Here is a 24118-nt window from a genome sequence, read left to right on the forward strand (position 1 = left end):
GTACACACAGTGGAAAAGAGTAGGAGAGATTAGGCACCCCAAATATTGATAAGATATTTTTATTCTTTCATTCACCCATTCTCATGCTCCCTGACACACACACACGCACTTTGCACTCCTTCAGTTATTTGTATTTAGAATAACGAGTCAGCAGAACACAGGGTTATGTGGAGGTTGACGTACACACACAAATGCACTCGCAGGCCACGGTTAGGGTTGGGTTCTATTGCCATCTTATTCACTTTCTCTGACTAACTCTTCTTTCCACTGCTGTACGCCCTCTTACACCGAGCGCAAGCAGAGAGTGCTGTGGTCATCCCTCTGTTTTCTCTCTCTCTCGTACCTCAAGGAGAGAACAAAGAGCTGTCTAACTGCAAGACAGGGCCATAATTCCTTTTAATCAAATCAAAGTGGAGAATTGCATTGTATTTCTCAGCTGCAAAAACAAAATTATAGATTCTATATACATACCTGCAAACGGAAAAAAAGAAACCCTCATGTGGATCTTCCCGACTTTTAACACTGTCTTTTCCCGCCCCATTCAGACTTCTTTCTAACCCTAGGAGAGTCATTGTTGCAGCACACAACAGCTTCCCTTTTTTAAGAGTAGGACAGTACCAGCTGGGTGGAGATAGTGCTTGTTTTACAGTGTGCCTTCCTCAAAGCCCAATGTCAGTCTACCTGCACTGAGTGTGCAGCAGAAGTGGGCCAACCTTAAAAAACAACAAAAGAAAGCCACATGACAAAAGGCCAACAATGTGACCAGCAGCTAAGCTAAAGCATTAAGCCACATTATGTCTGCAACAGTGGGAATGCAAGTCCTGTACAGAGGCATTGGTAATTAATGCTGCTGTTGCTTATACGACAACTAAATCATGAACTTATAATGGGTTACGTGTGTTGAGACATCTCAACTACTGTATATTAAATTTAGAAAGATAAAGTTAGTTGAGCTGAGTAAAGATGACACTGCTCAGCTTTTTACTGCACATTCTGATGTACAGTGACAAAGAGACATAAAGTAACAGGATTTCAGTTAAGTTAAATGGAAATCTGCTACACAAGAGGCACAACCATGTGCAAAGGGGCACAACAGCATCAAGTGGTGTGAAAACCAGGATTTGAGAAAGGTTTGGCTTTATGCAAATGTCCCACAACGCCTGGGAGCAAAGCCTCAGATTAAACAATACAACTTTTGTTGATTCCTGTATGTGTAAATTATGACTGCAGCTGTCCCGCCTCTTTAAATCTGTATGTCTGAAGGCACAGATGCCCTATCTGTCACATCCTGGACAACTGCACTCTTTCGTGGCAGAATTGTCAATGCCCACTTGTCACATATCAAGCATTTAAATGAAAAATAGTGATCAAAACATTGTCGATATTGTTTAAGTGGTTAAAGTTTTAACTAAGGTTATGTTAATCAATTACTAAAAAATCTCCCGGCCAATCCGAGTCCTTCATACTGCTAGTCATTAATAGATTAATTCAATAATATATTACTGAATAAAGAACCATTCTCTGTGCTGAACCACAGTGTAATAAAAAGCACAATTGGCAAAGCAGGTAATTCAAAGGCAATTATAACCAACAGCTACAACCGACACTGAAAACTTTTTTTTAATCTTCCCACAACCCCTTTTTTGGTCCTGACACTCTGTTGGACAGCATAGTGCAAAGAGACGCACAACGAGAGCCGGTTAAAGGCCTGGACTAATTACCACTTGATGTGGGTTCAAATCCCAAACCAATCTCTTTAAAATTGAAACAGACTGCTGATTTATTAAGATGAATGCCAGGCACAAATGGACACACACACACACACACACATATATACACACATACATACACATATATATATACAATACACACGCCGACTCACACATACTTGGGAGTCAAAGAGGAGATGAGGTGTGGGAGAGATAATGACAAGAGTGTAAAAGGGTTAATGATTGTCTCAAACACAAGGCCAGCAAGACTGCTGCTGTTCATGCATGCGCAAACACACACAGACACACACTTGATGAAATTGCACATGATAAATTCATGAGCTAACTCATGCTACAAATCTTCTTGTCTTGCTCTGTCTCTTTATGTCATACACGGCTGCCTGTCAGAGAGAGGAGGAGTTGAAGGAGAGGCAGAGATAATAAAACAAATGAAATGATGTGGGAGATTGAGGTGCGAAGAAAAAGAAAATATGTGGGGAGACAAAGTTAGAAATAGAGAGAGTGATAGTGTTTGAGCCAGGGGTGCAGCTCTTTGTCTTCCTAATGGAGCCATTACCTAAGGGTGTGTGACCTCTACGGTTCAGTCTTACAGAAGTGCAAACGCGTGCACGCACATACACGCAGAGGACAATGTAGATTATGGTATGAGCAGCACTGCCAAAAGCTGAAGGACTAGCTACGAGACTGTGTAATCTGTATTTTATTACCAGAGTTTTTACTCGATGATGTTACTGTACCTGCCACTCTGTCTGTCTCTATTTCACTTTCCAGTTCTCCCTCCTCCACATCCTCCTATTCAGCAAATCTCACTCTTTCTTTTACATCGCAATTTGAAAAAGAGGTTCAATACATTTAAACAAAAAGAATAATCCTGAAAAAATCAAAAGCCTGTAGGGCGGGCCATTGTTTATTCTATCTGATTTCTCCTACTGCTCTGCCTGTATGATCGATTTCCTCTCTACTATTGAAGCTCTTTTCTTCTCCTTTCACCCAACCACAATTATTCCTCTTACTCCCCCCAATTCACATCACTCCACCCCTCTCTGCCCTTCTTCCCTTCTCCTCCTCTTGCTCCTCACTTCCATCTCCTACTTTACCTCCATTGCCACCCATTATATCCCCTTGTTTCCTCTTCACTTTGCCTCCACCTAATTTAAGTTAAGTGACCTTTTTGAAAAATGATAATAATATGAACACACACAAACACCCACTAATGATACCCCGAAAAGATGTCTGGGGGAAAGAATGCACTATTTAGAAAGCACATACTCATTAATATACCTGTGTGTGTGTGTGTGTGTGTGTGTGTGTGTGTGTGTGTGTGTGTGTGTGTGTGTGTGTGTGTGTGTGTGTGTGTTTGTTTGTCCACCACTACAGGACATGAAATGCAATTACATCTGTCCTTGGGAACATTTCAATAGCTCGATGTCCGCTTCAGGCAAATTAGCTATTCTGCAGTATCACACATGTACTACAAAGTGTGTGTGTGTGTGTGTGTGTGTGTGTGTGTGTGTGTGTGTGTGTGTGTGTGTGTGTGTGTGTGTGTGTGTGTGTGTGTGCGCTCTCTAGTGCAATAACAATTGAATCTGAACATTATAATCTACACAAAAGTGTCGGAAATAGAAGTTATATAATACTACATGCAACTGCAACTGCAGAACTTGAAAGCACCACATTCAAGAACATGTCTTGCAAATGAATTGTAATGCCTTAGATGTAAAATAACAACAAAGTATCATAAATCTGATGGAGATACAGCAGTAAATGCCACACACACACACAGAAGGCAAACAGAGGGAAAGCAGCCTGGGTGTTTGTGCATCTCTCTTATTGTCAGCACTCTGACAGAACGTAATTGAAGAAAATAAAAACCCCAGAGAAGAGGATCAATTACTTGGTGTACAAGACCAGAGAGATGTTTTCATATTAGAATGATAAAGTGTTGCCCGAAGTATAATGCTATACAGGCAGAGAGGAGAGAGAGAACGAGCGAAACAGAAAGAGAGAAAGATAAATGGAGTGATAGGAAGAAACAGAGAGAGAATGATGGAAGAATTAGGAGACAGATGAAGTTTGACGGTAGTTTACCAATTTGCCTCAGTGGAATGGGGGGGTGTTGTCTGTCAGGCTGTGTGTGTGTGCTCCACACAGTACACTTTGAGTGTCTGAGAGCAAACTGAGCTGAATTAAGTTGTAAATTGGAAGGGTGTGATTGTTCCCAGTGCTGTGAGACTCACTTATCATTCAACTGCATCATCTCAGGCAGCCTCAGCGCTCGGTCAGAGAAACAGTGAGGAACAATGACGGGCCTTATTCCATTGTGTCCATATACCGTTTATATGAAAGAGAGAAAGAGAGAGGAGGAACGTGGAGACATAAGTGGCCGAGGGACAGAGGGAGCAAGGGAGCGAGGGAGCAGGACACGCAGTGAAAAATAGTGAAGGAATGAAAGGAGCCCTCTGATTAAGAATGGAGGGGTGCGATGGGGAAACCTCACTGCTCTGAGTGACTTCAATAGCCATTCCTCCCTCCCATGGCCCATCGCTGCCTCTCAATTAAATTGTAATCAATGGAAAAGCCTCATTATCTCTGTTGCCTGCAATGCTGTTGCATTGATCTCTGTCCCCCTGGTACGGCCATATGAAGCTAAATTTAAAGGCTCTGGTCATGAGCACCAGTTTTGGCGGATACAGGATATCAAACACAGGCTGATGAGGTGCCATGTACAGCACACATAATTGCAAATGAAATGTCCTCATAATGGTCTGGGTTTTGAAGCATCAACAGGTGAGATCTTCTTTGAATAATGTAAAAAAAAAAAAAAAATGTAAACAAATAAAAAACAAACACACACACATATATATATACACATACGTACATACATATATATACATACACATACTTACATACATATATATACATATATATAAATAAATAAATGTAAAAATTCACACATTTTACCAATTTCATCTTTGTTAATAGAGCATATGGATTTGCAGTATCAACCGTCATGCTTTTGTCCTTGTATGGCTTGAGAGTGTCACACTTTTCCTTTATTCCAAAAATGCATAAAATCGTCCTATATCTCTTTGCCAAATGACGCCTGGTTTACTATTTAGGCTGTTATTTTTGTAGAGCTTTGAAAAAATAAATAAATAAATAAACAGGCCACAGGGTATGGATCACAGAAACTAATAAAATGTAGTAAAGCAGGGGTTCTTAACCTTTCTGGCAGTCCGACCCCTTTTTGAGGTTGAAAATTGTCTTTGTTTTTTTGATTTCTTTTTTTGTCTATACTAGCATTCTCCCAACCCGTCGCGACCCCCCAGGTTAAGAACCACTGTATTAAAGGGTTATGATACAAGTCAAACATATAAATTAATACATCAAAAAAAGATTAAGTAAATAATTAAAATAGAGCTATAGTGAAAGATAAACAGAAAAATTTAAAGACAGTATTTTATCAAGTAATTGGTGGTTATAGAACAATAAAATAATTTAACTTTATATTTAATTTTACACGCCAGCTAACGATATTATTTATTGATGTGTTCAATTATATTTTCTGACATGCCTGACAACCTTCTACAACATTTTGTCCATTCAAATAGTGCAGCATATTTTTAATTAATTGACACGAATATCTGTCTGATCCTAATGAATTGAACGCTGCGGAGGTTTCATGTAACAACTCCTTTCTGAGGTAGAACAACAGTGAAGAAGTGGTTCATCGTTGCAGGCAGTGCACGCCGGCTGTCAACTGAAGCCTGGCTTTTCAATTAAATGTGGAGGCATTTAAAAAAAGAATATATGCACACACACACACACACACACACACACACAAAGTACAATAGGTGTGAGGGAGAGTTAAAGGAGAATGATATGGGTACTTTCAGACAGAGACAAGGACAGAGGGGGAGGCCTGTTTAGAAAGCACCTGTCGACGACCCCTAAGGAGCAGACAGATGATTCGCCACAGGGACAGGAACACCTGACATCACACACACACACACACACACACACACACACACAGCATCTTAAAGAGTATGGGACTGCAAGCTGAGAAGGAACCTTGAAAACAATTTACCCACCTCACACACAAAGTGACTTTAAATTGCTATAGCAGGTGGAAATAGGGAAAGAAAGCACAAAGCAGTGGGGGTGAATAAGAAGAAAGATGTAATCCCATCATAAATGTTCTTTTAATTATTTTATATTATATTTTATTATAAGCTTGTTGAGGAGAAGAAAGCAGGATAGCATATGTTTGTTTGCCTAAAAACAGTCACGCCGGGCTAACAAGTTACAACAGCTAAATTAGCTAATTATCAGACATTGTGGCAGGTGTGTGTGGGGGGGAGAGTATTTTGCTTTGGTTGCTGAAAATAGAAGAAGAAGATACCCCGCTCTAAATGTATTCTAATGATATCTATCATAACCATTATCGTGGGTGGAGAAATGTTGTACTAACTGTTATTTCATTAAATTCTCATTCACAACATTTCCTTGATTATGACAAAAAGAGGTAACAGAGAGACCAATTTCTGTTGCTGTGATCACGCGCCAGAGCCTACTCTGATTATTTGTCAGTTGGTGACAGATACAAAGTTGCTAATTAAATTAAAGTCTCCAGCTAGAATGGGTGTCTCAAACATGTGTTTGTATTCTGTAAAGTCAGACATGCAATTATTTTGACTATAAATGACCAATTTGTCCAGTGTGATGGTCTACAACTTATCTTTGTTTGTTGTTTAAAACACAGGCTTTAAATGGCTCCTGAAAACAGAAATGACAGTCAAGAGTGGAAACAAGACAAGTTCAGCTTGAAAAAAAGCTACACAGACAGTATGCATACTAAGCACTAAGAGAAAGAGAAAAAAAACAGAATAAAATATAAAAGAATATTTGGATAATTTGGCAGTTGTTTTCTTACAGCTATCAAAATATCAAACTGACTAATCACACATGACTTACCAAAAAAAAACAGCATTGGTCATTTGCTCAAACACTTTATCTTTATATTTTCCTGACAAGCACCTAGTTAAAGTATTTTCACTTTTCAGTAGCAAAGCACAAATCACCTTAGGTATGGATGGTCCATAAAGCAGGTGCCACTGGAGGACGCAGTTTGCATGCCACCTCCTGATGTACCACCATTTCTTAACCATGATAGTGGTTTCCCTAACCATACCCATTACATTACATTACCCAAGTACATTTAGTTGCCTGAACTGAACCACATCCTAATCATAAAGGTAGAATATCAGATAACACTCACTGACTCATGAGTCATTTTTGGTAATAAATGGTAAGCGATATCTTGCTTGAGGAGACACATATGAATTTATAAACCTTTTTATGATTAAACTTATTTCAGACTGTGAGTGTCACTTTCTCACGTCTTTCAGTGCTCAAAGTTAAAATGCAGTACAGTTTAAAATGCTACACATGCAATATTAAAGGTGTCACTATGCTTTATTAATCGTCTTTAGTTACATTGGTTTTCTACACTAGCAAAGGTGTATTGATTATTGGAGGCAAATCTTACTGTTGAAGTGTGGGTATAGCAAAGTACACACACAGAGGTGAATGAACTACTGTATTGGACCCTAAGTAGCTATAGGATAATGCTCAGCACAGACACACACATAAAATAGCAGAATGCTAAATGACTGGCTTCAGCTGGCCTTGGTCTGGTAAGTGTGTGCATGTGTTTGCAGACAGTAATAAATTAAAGCTAGTATACTGCAGGGGAGACCACAGTTAAATGAGAGAACTTTTAGTCTTCATCAGTTGCTAACTGTGCTTAACATTGTGTGTGTGTGTGTGTGTGTGTGTGTGTGTGTGTGTGTGCATGGCTACAGGTAGAGTGTGGCCTCTCTCTACCTGTCAAGCCATATTTCTCAGTGGGTCTGCACTAACAATGCCCTCTCCTCCTTGTCAAGGTTGGACTAAACTAACATCTCAAGCACACACACACACGCAACATACAAAAAAGCTTGATCATGCTGCACCCACATGCCTGAGCCAACGCATAAATGTTAAACACACACAAAAACTCACCTCGTCATGACTCCTCATCAAGCCTCTAAATGAGCTATTGAAAGTCAGTGATTTCCATTCATTCAAACCCCCTAATAACAAACCTCAATCTCTATTCATTCAGGAGCTTCAGTATTCCAGCACAGAAAGCCAGGGTCGGCCAGGCAGAGCGTGGGTTTACTGCAGTGAAGAGAATAAAGGATCACTTCTCTCAAGGACAGCTTACCCAGGCTATCACAAAGTGGTGGTTTACCTGGAGACGATGTTGGGAGGAAGTTCATCATAAGGACAAGGAGTTGGTTTGTTGGGAAGTTGTGTAAAAAAAGTGTTAAGGTCTGGAAAGAGTTGGACACCATCTCCAATTTAAAGAAATGCCACTAGCTGTACACTTTTCCCAGATATGTTGAGTATTGATTCTGCATTATATTCACAAAGTTTTGTAAAATGTCTAAGGGTGAGGGGTGTTAAATGTAAAGTGCCCTTAGGTTGCTAGAACCACTAATTTCCTTTATGGCAGCTTCGGCACTGATGTTACATCGACTTAAGCTTAGGCAATTACAACTACTTGTTTTTGTTAAGGATGATTGATGATTTTTTCATAGAGTGCTTATAGAGCTAAAAAAAATAACAGGTTTGTGTCAAAGTGCTTTACAACAAATAACTGAGCAATAAAGATTATATTTAGCATTTAGATGGAAAATAGGAGGGGGCCAAGGACTGAGCCTTGAGGGACATTGCATGAGAGATACATGGGGGTAGAGGATGACTTGTCAACAGTGACAGAGAAAGTCCTATCTATGATAGAGAGTGAATCCAGTAGCAAGCTGTGCCAGAGACTCCAACCCAGTTGCGCAGATGGATAAAACACTATTTTTTCAGCAACTTAGTTGGAACATTATCAAGGGGGCTGGTAGTGGACATCATACATAATTTTATTAAGTTGGGGAAGGGGAGTGATTTATCTGGTGGGCTCTTGTGCGATATCCTTCTCAGAGGGGCAGATATTCAGTATAGTAATTTTAAACTAAAAAAAGTAAAAAAAAAATGTTTTAAGTCTTCGTAGTTAATAAGTAAGGGGTCTAAGCTAGGTCTATGAGGGGGTTTTGTAACAGAGTTAATCGTGCTGAATACAATGATTGGGTTATGGCAGCTATTCTCAATAATTTTGGAAATATATTTTGCTCTTGTATTCTTAACAGACAAATTTTGTCAGAAGATGTTTTAGACTTGAAGCCTGTCTTTCCGCCACTTGAAGAATAAACAATGGTTAAGGTATGGTTATGTTAGCTAAATTAAATCTTAGCTCAGGTTAGAGCAAGACTAGGATCTTTTTTAATTATTAATACAATTGACTACTGGTATGAGACAAGACTCAAACTCCATCCACCACGCAACAACAAAAAGACCCTGACCCTTATTTAGTAAATGTCTCACTACTTCCTGCATGGCAGTAAATGTTGCCACCTGACAAAGACTGTGTACTACACAGTGGTAAAATATGAATGTAGTTGGGAAAATGGGTGTATGTTTTGTCCCTTTTGTCCCTTACAGACACGCAGGAGACTTGGGAAAATCACAGTGCTATAGCTAAAATACCTCTCTCATACTCTCATCACAAATACTATGGATTCACTCTCTCTTTCTCTCTATCCCTCTCTTTGTTTCACCCCCTCTCTTTCTCTCTCTCTTTCTCTCTCAGGTGTTATGGCAGGTAAAAACCCCATTTCCCTGTTCCCCTTGGGGAGCGCTGACCTAACTGTTGGTGCTCCCCGGAGCCCCAGCTAACTCTGCAGACCCATTTGTCAACGTTGACCCTGAAACACTCCCTCCCTCCCTCCATCCCCCTCTATCCATCTTCCCTCCCTTGCTATTCACCCTTCTCTGGTACTTCAGCTATTTTTAAATCCTCCCCTATGTCTTGCTGTACGCCTGTCCTCCCAAAAAGACTATAAAAGCACCAAAGGCTGGATAATATGGACAGAAAGGGGGAGTGTAAGGGAAAAGGACAGAGAGAGAGAAGAGGAAGAAGGGTGATGCTGAAGCTGAAGGGAAGTGGAACACCAAACTAGAACGTACAGGAATAGGTGCTAAAATAATGTACTGTACAATAATGTTAACTTTTTGGGTTCACAAGTCCGCATATAGCCATATTGGGCACTATATAAATTCTGTTGTTAGAAAATCTTAAATCCACACTAATCAATATATTTATATGAACAATGACTCAAATGACTACTTCTAATGTGAAAAGTTGCTCATAGTAAAGAACTCACTGAACATTATAGCTAGACTCTGCAATTTGCTATCTTTTGGTTTGTTATTACCCCACCTTTCCCCGATGTCAGCTGGGATTGGCTCCAGCCGCCCGCGACCCTGTACGCAGGATAAGCGGTTGACGATCGACGGATGGTTCATTATTTTGGCCCACAACTTTACTGTTTTGGTTAAGTCTCATCACTCTAATCAATCTTGTTTCCAGCCACAGCAGGCAAGATGTATTCAGCTATAAAGCTCTAATGAACCAACTGCACAGCAAATTGCCCAGGACCAAGCGACTGCTTAAATAGGCAGCTGATTGCTAACACCTTTGCTGTAATATTGTGATGATATGTGAAAAGCTCTATTAGAGCTTGTTCATGAAGTGTTTATAGAATTCAAGTTTCTGCAAGTTGCGTACATACTTCTGCTAGTTTTTTCTTCGTTTCACACTTAGCTTCTCCACAGTAACTCTGCAAAAGACTAAATCTCAAAGATTCATTCAGTGGCATAAACTGAAAATATACTTTATCTAAAACTTTAAAATAAAATAAATAAATAAATAAAATGCATGTTGGTAATTGTTTAATATCCAAATCAATTGCTTGGAAAAGCAACATATTACGATTTATCACAAAAATCTGATGAGCAAGTTGATTGACTCTGGAAAGTTATAAATGTTGTTTGTTGATGACACAATTTATAAGGAAAAAGAAGAAGCACAGACTAAACATGTTCAATGTATTAATTTTATTATTTCTTAACATCTTAATAATAATGCTGCAGCCTTGTTACCTTGAGTACCATGAGGACGGATGTGAGGGTCACACAGTGCTGGTATTAGCAGAGTTTGAATACAGTAATCACAGTATGCGGGCAGGATGCGCACTGACTTTTCTCAGCAAAAACCTTATCGCTAATAACCACACACACTATCAACTTAATTAAAGACTATCTCTTTAAAAGCCCCTCTGCCTCTGCAGTATTTCTCTGTACTTCTTATTCTATAACTCTCTCATTTGTGCTCATTCCGTCTTTCTTTCTTTCTCTCTGTTCAAGGAGAAAGCTGTTGAGTCACTCTTTCATTGTCCCCATTCCCTTCCCTCTATCTTTAAAGTCAAGTCCACAACACTACAATCTGAAAGCGAAAAGCTCACTGCACTACGTCAGTTACATGATGTGACATGACACTTTAAGGACTACATATTAAGGACTCCGCAGTTAAAAGAACCGAGAGTGCTGAGACAAGTTGAAAATGACCTGAAAACTAAAAATAGTCCTCTCCAAACAGTCGTTCACAGCAGCATTTAAACTGAGAAAGACTAAAATGTAGAGGGTCACATCCATAGCCACTGAAGCCTACATTATAAAATACTATGTAACAGTGTCTTGCAGAATACTTACAAATCATGTAGCTGTCACACTGACTTATTGCGAACTATGTCCACTACATGCTTCATACCTTACCTTAACACATAAAACATTAGGTGCGACAACTTAAAACACACAATAAGATGGATACAAGCATGAGCTGAGGCTATTAATATTCTGCTACTTTCACTTCTGGAGGGTTGAGTTTGTTTGCTGATGTGAAGCACGTGTGGCTTTCAGTATATAGTCAGACACAAGGACACTCCAGTTTCTTGTCAGGCCCAACAAGACCTCTTAAGTTGTCTTTCATGTTAATGGATGTGATGCAGCATCCTTTTTTTTTTCTTTAAAGTTGACGTTTTAAGAGCAAAGTGCTGGCTGTACATTATGTAAACTGAGAAAGTGAGGGGGAGAGGCAGAGAGAGACAAATAAACTGAGTGTGCCAATAAAACATGAATAATGCCATTTTCCTGAGAGCCCCCCATGGTGCTCACAGCTTGTTCGCTGCTTGTCACACAGGGACAGTCTTACAAGTCATCCCTTTTTTTCCCACCCATCCATCCATCCTTGTGCCCATCTAGCCCGCTACTTCAGAACAATTAAGGTTGACTTCATGCTCCACGGGACTTTCCATCATAATGGAGAGATGAGTGAAACAAGGAAGAGGCTCGTCTGAGGGATATTTAATTCATGTCACTCTCACTGCCTGCATCTCTCCGTTCCCTGTCTTTTAGCACAGCTCACTGCCCCCAACATGGTGCAGTGCTGGTCTAGGCTACACTAAACGCTAAGGGAGAGACTATGGTCCATTCTAATGGCACTGTGTTGTTACGCTAGAGGAGCTCTGCACAGGATGCAGTGAGAAGGCGAGAGAAGCAAGCCAGCCCTACACTAACGTGATTGTGCTCGTTCACTGCAGACACTGCGGAGTAATCTGGAAACAGCATTTCTGCATGACTGTGTGCTGTATGTATACTTGTGTGTGTACAGTGTGTGTGTTTGTGTGTCCTCTTAAGTCAGAAATAGATGGAGTATAAAGGGAAAGAAATTGAGGAAAAGAAAGAAAAAGCAGTGCCATTAAAGAAGAGAGAGGAGAAACAGTCTGTTCCTGAAACCTAAAGCAGTGGAGGGTATGGGACATAGCTTTGTTAAGTGCGGTGTGTGTGTGGATGGGTTTGTGCACGTGAGCACAAACCCAGAGGAGGGAACCTAGGGTGCAGCTGTTGCCAACTCCTTTCGACATTGCTGCAATAGATACGAGGAGAAATCTCTCACTACAATCTTCAAACACTTAACAGGGCCGCGATGGGAGAAGAAAGAGGGAAGGGAGGACAGATAGACTTTCAAGATTAGATGAGAAATGAAGATGAAAGGGGGAGATGAGGATAGAATAAGAAAGCTACACAGGAAGAGCTGGTTTGATAGCCTGCACCATGTTAAAAAGTCCCAAAAATCCCAACAATTATAGCCCCCAAATGAAAGCTGAGCCTTTGTCACTTTTGTACTGTTTTACAATGAACTATTTAAGCATTTTCTCTAAAAATCTAACAAAAAAAAATGCCTCCTGTCTTGTCCATCATCTGCCTCTTTTTCCAAGATGAAGTTTGAGGTGTGGGGAGTCCATTTTTTTCACGGCTCCTCTAATTGGATCACACGTAAACCAAGTGACTGTTGTCTGACCTCCCAGCACGGTGGATTTTTATTGAAAATCCCAAAGCAGCTCAAAGGGAAGACAATGTGTGGCTTTTAAGAAAATCGCTGCAGAAACACGCCTGGAGAACGGACTGCACCAGTAATCACAGACACTTTACTTGACCAGAAAAAATTGCCATTCAGTGACATGTGAGAGCATATAGTATAAAGCGATGGTACCTGTGTCTGTGCATGTTGCACCACTCAGCATAATAAAGCCTTACAACTTCATAACAGATTCCTAATAACTAAGCATGACCAATCATGGGTCAGGGCTCGAAACCCCTGAGCAGTCTAGCTGGCCTCATTTTCATGGCTGCCATTTTTAAATTGCTCTCAAGTTAAAAGAAATCTCATAAAACTACAAAATTTGCTTATGCAGCAGGTGAATAGACCAGCCTATAGCCAGCAAAAACTGAAAATACTCACAGTTGCAATGGGACACATATATACATTTTGATATTTATGATTTGTTAACCAAATATGTAAATTTGACAAGCAAAAGACAATTGGGGAAGAGTTTAAGATAAAAGCTGTCGATAAAGACAAAGTATTATTTCTTTCTTCAAACTTTGAACTGACAAAGCCCTTTTGACAAAGTTAGCATCACTTTAAGGCACTTTGCACTGTATGTGTGTGTGTAATATTTGATTGCAAAATAGAGCTACACTGGTGGCCATTTTGAGATGTTCTCTCTGCCATCTATTCTAAGCTTGTTGCACTTTCACTTGAGCTGAAGAAGCAAAGTTGTTTTTTTTACAGTATGAATGATATTCCAACAAATTTTCAAATGGAAAAGGCAGAATTTCAAAATGAGCATGGGTGGACAGGATATACCTTTGAATAACATTTGGGTCAAACTATAGAAACAATGTTAAATCACACACTGATGAATATTATTTCTAAAAAGGTATTATATGCCTAAAATGTATCTTTAAAAAAATCAGGTTGATTCCATTGTCTCTGTCTTCTTTACCGCGTTTTCATTACACACCACCCACAGCGTTTGTTGGGGATCAGCCCACATATGGAGTTATACATTTGGAAAAGTTGGCTGCAGCTGCAGGCCTATGTTGTAACTTTACAACCCCTAACACAACCAGAAAACCTTTTTCAGCTGTCCATCATAACCAAGCTGTCAATCTAGACTCCCCCCTCTGATTGTCAGGGAGGATGAAATCAATGGAGTGATGCATTTAGTGTTAGAAATACACATTTATGTCAGCATAAATAAGCCATCAGGTCAACATCCCTAGAGGCAAAGTTAGCTGATGTTTATCATGTATCTCAGGAGCATGAGTGACAGTAGGTGGTTATAATATAAAACAGTCTGAAAAATGCACATCTCACTCAAATCTCTGTCTCTCTCCCTCTGCTATAACTGACATTGACAAGTCCTCTTGAAAGATGCTTCTACTTAATAAGTAGCTGTCGCTCGTAATGAAGCAGTTTGCAGCATGCACCAAGAATTAAGGTCCACTGAGGTTCTGCAGCTTAAAAACTGAGCGTAGACAATTTAATCAGACAATTTCAACATTCAGAAAATGAGGAAATGTGTCTTTGAAGACTTCAGCAACTGGAGCTTTTTAAATTAATACCCACGCTGAATTGCCTCGTGACACAAAGATGAGGAATGAAAAGACTTTCACAGCCAGCAACTGCATGCATGTGTTATCTGTATATTAGTCAGGCTTAAGCTGAGATGACAAAATTTTCTCTTCCAAAGCTGTGATAGCTATGTTATTCTCTGTGTGCCTCTTCAGTCTCTCGGTCGCCAAGCTTATGTTATATTTATGTAGGGTATTTCTGTCGGCTTACGGTGGCTGACAAGAGTCGAGTCAAGCAGATCAGAAATTCAATTTACTGCTGAGACACTTAGGTTAATCAACAAGAAACAAGGGGGAGGGGGGGGGGACTGGAGAAACACACCCACCCAAAAATGCACTTACACATTAGTCTGACAATCGCTCATACACAAAACCACAAAAGCACACAAGACCAACAGACAGGAGGATTAGTCTGATGTTAGCCTGTTGTTTGTTTATCCTTGTAACGACAACACAGAGTGACAATACGTCCTAGTTGGTACACACAAAAATTTGTACGATAATAATGGCTCTAGCATTAAACAAATTGTTTGAATAGATCTTAATGTAGCAGCTTGAAAGTGTTGAACTTATGCAAATGCTCCTGACGGGGGCCTCATCAATTCCTGCACGCCGCCGCCCATCATAAGCATGCTGAGCATTGGCCGGACGTTATTAGAGCAACGCTCACAGCACGAGCAGCTTCTGCAAAACAGAGTGTGATTTGTTCAGTGGGAAGACAACGGTAAAAAAAAAAAAAAGGAGCACTAAGTAACAGCAGAGGGATAAAATGGAGAAGATGAAGTATGTAAGGAGATTTAGAGTAAAGTAAATGCCTACACCAGTACAACATCAAAATGTTTTGTCAATTAATTTAAGAGTGGAAAAGATGCTTTGGATTGCATGGGTCATAACTTTTGGTTTTACCGTGCCAGGGCTACCATTCAGTTGATTTTATTTCAGCAAAGGGCTTTTACAGCTTCTGACCTGACTCCTCTACCTGACTACAGCTGACACTGTTAAAATGCACTCCTCTTGCCAGCATCTGTAAGCGTGGGTAATACTTGACTTTGTGTGTGTGTGGGGGGGGGGGGTTGGGGGGGGGGGTAGCGTGCATGTTGCTGCATTTTCTGTAAACACCACTGCTGTTCCTAAGGCTGACGCTGAGGAGCTCCTGAGAGAGGAAGGAATGATGGACATTGTGAGAAGGAGAAGGACGAGGAGGGGCTCACAGGGCCAGTACAGCTCAAACTATGTAGCACAAATACAAACTTTCGATACTTTGGAACAGATGCCATCATTGAAAGCCAGAAAGAAGAGGGAGATGAAGAAAGAGGGGAATGTACTCACAGAAAGAGCTAACAGCTCTATTTCCTCTAGTCCCACATATTCATTGAAATCGATTCTTTTTGAGAAGCGAGAGGCCATTCCTCATCTGCGAGACAACTGCATCTAGCTATTGGAATAATGCACACACTCCAACATACAGTAGCTGCGCACATGCTCAGATAAGTGTTTCATATTTACAGTGACATACACACGCTTTCATACACACACACACACACAATAGTTAAACACGGCACGAATACAAAACAAACTAAAAAGTAAAGGGTGACCGGAGGAATCTCACTGAGGACAGCCTTACTGAAGTAATAGGATATCTGACAACACCCCAGTGATGTCATTATCGCAGTCTGGGCTCACACACACACACACACATACACACACACACACACACACACACACACAGAGCCAATTATAGACACGCAAATACTAATTGCCTTTGTTTGCAATATATTAATAAAGTACACACAAATAGTATCGCGGCACATGTCCATTTGTGTGCCAAACAAAAACAAACGTCTCTACACAGTAATTTGACAAACTCATAAATGTCCAGAAAGTGTTATTTCTATCCACTCTCTCAGTCCCTCTCTCATGCCCTCCCTTCCGCTCTGATTTGCTGTTTGACACGAGCAGGCAGCAACAAACATGAGAGTCCTGTGTGTGTTTGTGCGCGCGCGTGTGAGTGTGTGAGTGAGAGTGTGCATGTAATTATACCTCCTGAGGGGAGACAACAACAGGGATGGATGAATAATGTCCTTTGATCACAACAACACACACACATGTTTGCATTAGCTATATTGATGCTGGCAGTTACATCGGGTGTGTGTTTAGTTAGTATAAAAACTTTTTTCAGCCACAAGCTACCAACCACCAGCCGCCATGAAACACACACACACACACACACACACACACACAGGCACAAATACAAGGAGTATTAGAGCACTAGAGTTTATCAATATGCGTGATCAGAAAACACAGTTCATTATCCTGGGATCTATCGACAAATCTCACTATCAATAACATTACATAAATACACTTGCAACTCGTGTTTACTAAATGTGTGTTTGTGCGTCACTGTTTAGTTAAATGGAAACATTGAGCAACAGTGGCTGATACCGGGTTTCCCTTTAAACTTTCCAGTCCAGTCAGTTCCAAATGTAAATTGTAAGTCACCCCTCTTAACCCAACAATAATAATATAATTGTATATTATAATATAATATAATATAATTGTTGGGATTAGCCCCTTTAACTCTTAAAGGAGCTAATTGTAGTTTTCAGCAGCTGTACAGTTCCACATTGCAACCACTACCTTCCCAAGCGTGGGTGTAGTCCTGGTTGGAGTCCCCTAACACCACTATCGCCTAGCAGTTGTTAATGATATCCAGTGCAAAAACTACAGTTATAGGACTTGCCACATTACTTCACTAGCTAGCGCAATCCATATTACTATCCTGTGTCCCACTGGTATTTTGTTTAGCCAATAGTGATGCAATGCAGGGGCAGCAGGTACATTAGCATAGATCTGCCGCTGTTTGCTTCATAATGTTCAATTTAGATATATTGCATACCGATACACAGGTAATCCTTCACGCGTCTCAGTCACTGTAATTTACGTGACCCACATAATCTTCAACATAATGGCGCAGGACATAGGGCTGGATGATGTGGCCAAAAATGTCAATAAAACAATAAAATGTTTCATATCTTATGATATCGATAATTATCACGATAAATATCACATCATTATTTCTTTAGAGTTTAAAGGCTGATTTTTGCTGCTGAGTGAAAGTTGAAGAAACCTGATTGTTAATTGTGGTTTAAACTCTTAATTATGGTCAACACTTGATGCCAAACAGTGGATCCCTTCACAAGTCTGAGGTAGAACATTTAAAACAGTAATGATCTTTGCCAACAAATATGCATGAGTAAAATTAAGTAAATGCTTTTTCAGTCCTTTTTCCTCAACAAAATAAACATCTTAATAAAAAAATTAAGTCCTAATTTTTGTATGATTCAAGCAAATAAAGTTAAACATTTACTGAATATTTATTCAACATTTGTTATGTTGTTATTGAAAACAATTATATCGTGATAATTATTGTAATTGTTTTATTGTCCAGCCCTAAGTTGACGGGAACACAATGTCTGGATGAAGTAAAAATGCTTTCAGCTGTCTCTCTTCTGTCTGGTGTCTGTGTTGCATTAGGCCAAACTAGTGAGAGAAGATATAGAATAATATTTAGAGTTACTCCACACTGAATCTCGCTTGGTGGTAAATCACTGACCCCTGTGGGTTGAAAGGTATAAACCTAAGTTGTGACCACACCCAGCTGTGATGTAACACTGCACTAGTGCTTTATGAATAAAATAAATTATTATTATGACTCACCACTGGTTGGCAATGTTATTTCCCTGGGTGCAGTTACACCGTAAGTGACTTATTCCCAATTAGAGACCAATGTCTCTTTTACAGAAAAATCACTTTGATTTTGTTGAAGGATAACAAACAACAAAGTGACAATTTCAAATTCTTTGATAGTTCAAAACCTAATCTGAGAGTCTTGGGATATGATTTTTGTGTGTGTGTGTGTGTGTGTGTGTGTGTGTGTGTGTGTGTGTGTGTGGCAGCTGAGGTGACATCACTGTACAGGAGCAAAAGCAAGTCTGATGTGGCACCGTACAGAACACACACACACACACACACACCCCTGCAGTGTTACACTGCTGAGAAACATTAAAGAGCATCACAATATTTTCCGACTCTTTGAACACTTTTTGTTTTATTCAGAAGCATAGTGTTTTTTCTTCAAGAAGCACAACAGAGAAGGACATCTCCCTTCGCTGCTGTTAACACACCTGGTGCATACAGACCATGATCAAACTGTAGAGGCATGCTAAAAAAAATGATGACAGGAAAATGAAGAGAAAAGAAAACAGCTACAGAAGATATCAGACACATCAGACGGGACATGTCAATAGGCAACTTTATGTTAGGGAAGACACTAACGCAGACTTAAATACGGAGCGAACAGCGTTCGTGACCAACATGATCCAGTTGCCATTATTGATTACAGAGCAAGTCAATCACCATTTAGTGTGAGAATTACATGAAGCCAATCAACAAGCCAGGCCAGACAACCACCCACACAATTACGGCGGGTAAGGGCATGAGAAAAGCGCAAGAGAGGAAGGAGAGAACAAAAGCAACAAAAACACAAAAAAGACAAAAATAAATAAAATAATACAAATATAAAAGTGTGAAGGTAAGGGATATCAGCAATGAAAACAAAATTATACAAACTGAGTTTGTTTCCTTTTTCTACCCATCCAGTTTGAAGGAGCTGCCAGGATGGCACCTTCAAGCTGAATTGTTGAGTATGCAGCAAGCGAAGACAATTCTTTCCTCAATCAATAATGTATTCTTTGCAATATAGAAAGTGATGCATTATTATTCAACAAAGGCTCAGCGATGTATGGAAGGGACTAAGAGAGGGAGCTACTGCAACATTCATCTAATTAACAAGCAAGAATGAACGAACTAGAGAAGGGTAGAAAGGGGGTGGAGGAACAACACAAGTAGAAAGAAGAAAAGCAGAAAAGTACGGAAAGACACAGGAAATGAGGCATAAAATGGGTCTTTTTTTAAATGGGGAAGCTCTCAGATAGTATTCTCTAGAGAGGATGATGTGGAAACGGCTTTGACTGGAAGTCATCAGCACCTAGAGATTTAGCCTCTAAGTGAGGTCCAAAGGAAACTCGCACGCACACACACACACAGAGTAAAAGTATATTCAGTGCACACTGAGGCATCAGAGCATATATACGCAGGGAAATTTCACACACGTCTATGCACACAGTGCAAGTATGAAGGCGTAATCGTGAAAAGACAAACACACTGAGGGTCTTACAAGGCATAATCATTGGAGGCGAGCTTCTCCTCATATTTCACATGAGGATTAGCAAAAATCTGCATGGAACAAGGCGGCAGACTTCGCTACTTATACTTCAGAGGGTACCGTAAAAACCTTAACCTACAGAGGGTGAGGAGTTACATAAACTGTAAAAGAAGGGTAAAAGACTATGTAAAGTTTACAAGGGGAGCATACTGCAGAGGACACCAGAAGAATCCTAATCCCTGTTTGAGAGGAAAACACTCTGCAGCTCTCACTAAACAGATTTAACTGTTGTATTTATGTGTGGGGGGGTGGTTATCACACACTTAAAACTACCACAGCCATTATCCTGCTGACTCATAAATAAATAAGTGATGCCAGGACCTCTAATTGTGCAGTCTAACATGTAAAGTTGTTGAGGGAGAGACAAGGCAGACTGACTGACTAAAGTTTATTTCCAAAAACGTACTTCAGCTGCATAGGGATAAAAGTATGACGATAGTGCTAGTGCTAAATTGTTAGTTGATAATTGATTGTTTGATCGATAGATAATTGATCTAAAGCAATTCTGATAATATATTAAATTGTTTACAGATATGTCAAACATTTGCTGAATCTACCTTCTCAAAGGTGAGTGTTTGTTTTTGCTTTCTGATTTATATTGTTAAAAACTGAACACCCTTGGAATGTGGACATCATATTAGAGTGGGGTGATGAGGAGACTGTAACCTTCCTCAAATACATAAAACTAATACAAATGCCAAATTACCTTCACGTTTTCTACATTGTTTTTCACCGTTTTATCATTTAATTACGTCATCTTGCTGTACTCTCTTCATTGTTTTAATGACACCCGACTAGAATAGCACCACGAGCTGTTTATCTTGATGAACCAATTCATCAAGATAAACAATATTTATATTGCAGTAATGGATGGAAACATGCATTATTTAGCATTTTCTTTCACAGATCTTCTCAAAATTCGGTTAAAATTTGCGTTACATTTGGATTGAAACCTAGCTAGTGATTATTTCCAAAACACATTTAAATGGCTTGAAGTTAGCACATATAGACATTCAAGTTGGGAGGTAAAGGAAAACAAAGGCAAGACAAAGTGGTGGGTTGAGCACTTCAGAGTGGATTATTTTCTCCTCATCTGTTCCTCACTCCCGCTGTCAAGGAGCTGAATCGCTGCTGTTTCAATGACACATACTGACAGGGGACATGTGGTGTGTTTGTCTGTGAGTGTGTGTGAGTGTGTGTGTGAGTGTGTGTGTGTGTGTGCTGCTGAAATAGCTGGTGTGTGGCAGGTGCCAATCAGGACATTCTGTAATTCCCCCCTGCTCAGCCTCGCCTCTGGTCAAGATGAGGGATTATCCCTCACCCCATCATTTCTCTGCTTCCCCCCTCCACCCCCTCTATTTCAACACTCCCATCCTCCCTCCTCTTCTGCCCTCCCCCCTAACGCCTACTCACTTCCCCTCCACTTATAAAAGGTGCCACATGTAGAATTACAGGATCAATAAACCATTACCACAGTAACTTTAAGACATTTGTATATTTACTGTAAACAAACAAGATAGTCGCTGAGAGGTTCTACAGCCTCTACCGAACTTTGTACTCTGTAATGTTTTATTGTGGGCCACAGGGCCAGATTTCGTGTGAAATCTGCTGGACCGCCAAAGAGAGAGATTTCTTTATGGCATGAAATAGGAGGAAGAATGCTATTCTTTCAGCACGACTGGAGCTAAAGATTTGTGATTTTCTTGCACTGGTGGATCTTGAAGAAAAAGAAAGGTTTAAAGAAAAGGAATTTATCCACTGCAGGCGAACTGAAAGAAAAGACAAACACACACTTGTGGCAGTAGGTTGTTGCGAACATGTGGTAGTAATTTTAATAGTAAAGAAATATCCAATATCCAATACCATTGGATAAAACATACTAGCTTCATGTCTTCATGGATTCAGTTGTTTACAATAATTAAAGGTACTGTATCTGTCAATAATTTGACAATGATAATGACACACTGATGTTTCAAAATGCTATTAGTATCATTTGTAAGGATAGTCTAAACTGTATGATAAGCCTTCTTTGATCTTCTGGGCAAATAACACAGATACGAATATCCCCATTGTGAATCTGATGAATCCCGGTAGCTAAACACTGCCTCATGAATACACAGTCCCGTGTGCCTATTCACAGTTCAAAGTGATTGCCAGGCGAGGGACATTACCTTTTCCATTGTGAGAATCAATCTGTACTCTTGCACCTTGTCTGAGGGAATCCTGCATGATGAATGGAGCCTTCCAAGATTACAGCTCACTGCATCACGCAGTCGTGGTTAACCAAAATACTAACACCCACTCCTTCCATACAGCCTCCCCTTTTCCTCTTCAGTCATCCTTTCTTCTTCCCTTCCATTTGTTCTCCACCTGCCTTTCAAACACTCTTTCCTTCCACTCCTTCTTCCAAAGCTTCTCTGCTGATACTTACCTCATCCTCCTACCCCCTATTACTTCCCCCACATTATTTCTTTACACTAATGCTAGCCTGGTTCTGTGTTTCTTTCTCTAGTCAACAGCCACACTGATATTTGAAAGGTGCAGCTAACTGGTAAGTCTTCCCTCCAGTCTGCTAGAATGACAAGATGTCAGTCCCATTTTAGAGGCTCTCGGCAGCCCCAACAACCAAAAGTTGACAGGTGATTGTGTGCTCGATTTTGCTGCTCAGTTCAGCAAGGATGCAAAGCCAGAACCTTTGGCAAATTACTCAAAATCAAAGCAATCATTAAATCGTCACTTCACTTCAGCCATTCACACATCCAGTCTACTCCATCTCCATATGCTTTGCACAGCTTCATCCAATCATCAACAACATCCATGTAGCCAAACATTCTTCCAGCAACAACCCATCCACTCATGATCCTCATACACTGCTCCATACCTTATCAGCCATGATCATGGACGACCCTCCATGAATGCCCAGGATGGGTATGAGTGTCTGCGAGGACATAAAATCCAAAATCTGGGCTATGGCCTCTTGGTCAGTGCCATCCCCAAACACCACGCCATGGATCTTAGTCCCGGACATCAAATCACACATGTGGGTGATGATGCTTTTCGGGTCGGTCTCGTTGACCAGCAGGGTGACCACGTTGACGTCGATGGGGTCCTCCTTGCTCCACAGCGCTCGGATGTCCCGGTCTGAGATGTAGCGTGTGCGTCCCAGGATCACCGCAATGTTCAGGACTGGCACTTTTTCTGAAGCGCCGCCAGTTCGCTGCTTTTGTGCCGCTACAGGGTCCACAATCAGGGTCACCGCCACCAGGAGAGCCAGGGATAGCAGCACACTATTATTACCACTGCCACTGCTACAGCTGCTGCTCCTTCTACTCCTCCTCTTACTCCTTTTGCTGCTGAGGGACATACTGCCAAACCACTTCATCCCCTGCATGGAGAGAGGATGAGGGAAAACAGATGAAGACAGACCAAAAAGAGAGAAGGAGATGGGAAAGAGAAGTGTGAAAAGATGATGGCAGAGAGAAAAAAGACAAGGGAGATAAATTGTTAATGCACCGCTCTTTTAGCCCACACATTTAGGTTGAAACACATAAACCTTGTGGGGAGGGAGATGGCCTTGAGAGGAAGTTGTGAGAGAGAGAGTGAGAGAAAGAGAAGATGACTAACAAGTATATACTTTCTGGTCACGACTATTGGGATCAGATGATTCAGGAGCAAGCTGTGTTGTTCGGATAAGGCAGGGAGACATTTGCAATTTGCATTTCATATTATAGAGTTGAATCATATGGGGAAACATACATAGCGCCATGACTCTACACCAATGTTGATCTTTCAGTCTGTTGGTCTGTCCACCACTTTGGTCCAGACTGAAATGTTTCGAATATCTCTAATATTGGATTAATTTACGTGACATTTTGTGCAGAGATTCATGATGGCCATAAGGTGAATGCTACGTTAGGGATCACTTAACTTTTCATCAAGCTCCTTCATCAAGAAAAAAATTGTATTTGTCTTTAATTTATGACCAAGTACCAGCAAAACTATCAGGCATTGCTTTCAGACTCAGCCATAGTATGTGGTGAGTGCTACTTAGCAAATGCTAGCATGCTAGCACGCTTAACTAAGATGTTGAACATGGTAAACATATCTGCTACACATCAGCATGTTAGCATTGTTG

At 40.4% G+C, this 24118-nt stretch overlaps 1 protein-coding gene across 2 annotated transcripts in view; it reads right to left on the reverse strand.

Moving 5' to 3' along the window:
- The window catches only part of grin2aa (glutamate receptor, ionotropic, N-methyl D-aspartate 2A, a), a 145356-nt gene that overhangs the window by 112211 nt on the left and 9027 nt on the right, over positions 1–24118 (reverse strand). The window contains exon 1 of one of the 2 annotated variants that reach the window (XM_038696440.1): positions 22865–23374. In XM_038696440.1, the coding sequence (XP_038552368.1) occupies positions 22865–23374 (510 nt within the window). Of the gene's footprint in view, positions 1–22864; positions 23375–24118 lie in introns of those variants that run through there. The other variant, XM_038696447.1, reaches the window with a different exon arrangement.

Source organism: Micropterus salmoides, unplaced genomic scaffold, assembly GCF_014851395.1.
Source record: "Micropterus salmoides isolate LMB-PRFRI ecotype aquatic unplaced genomic scaffold, ASM1485139v1 Ms_hic_scaffold_10, whole genome shotgun sequence".
Classification (NCBI taxonomy): Eukaryota; Metazoa; Chordata; class Actinopteri; order Centrarchiformes; family Centrarchidae; genus Micropterus; species Micropterus salmoides.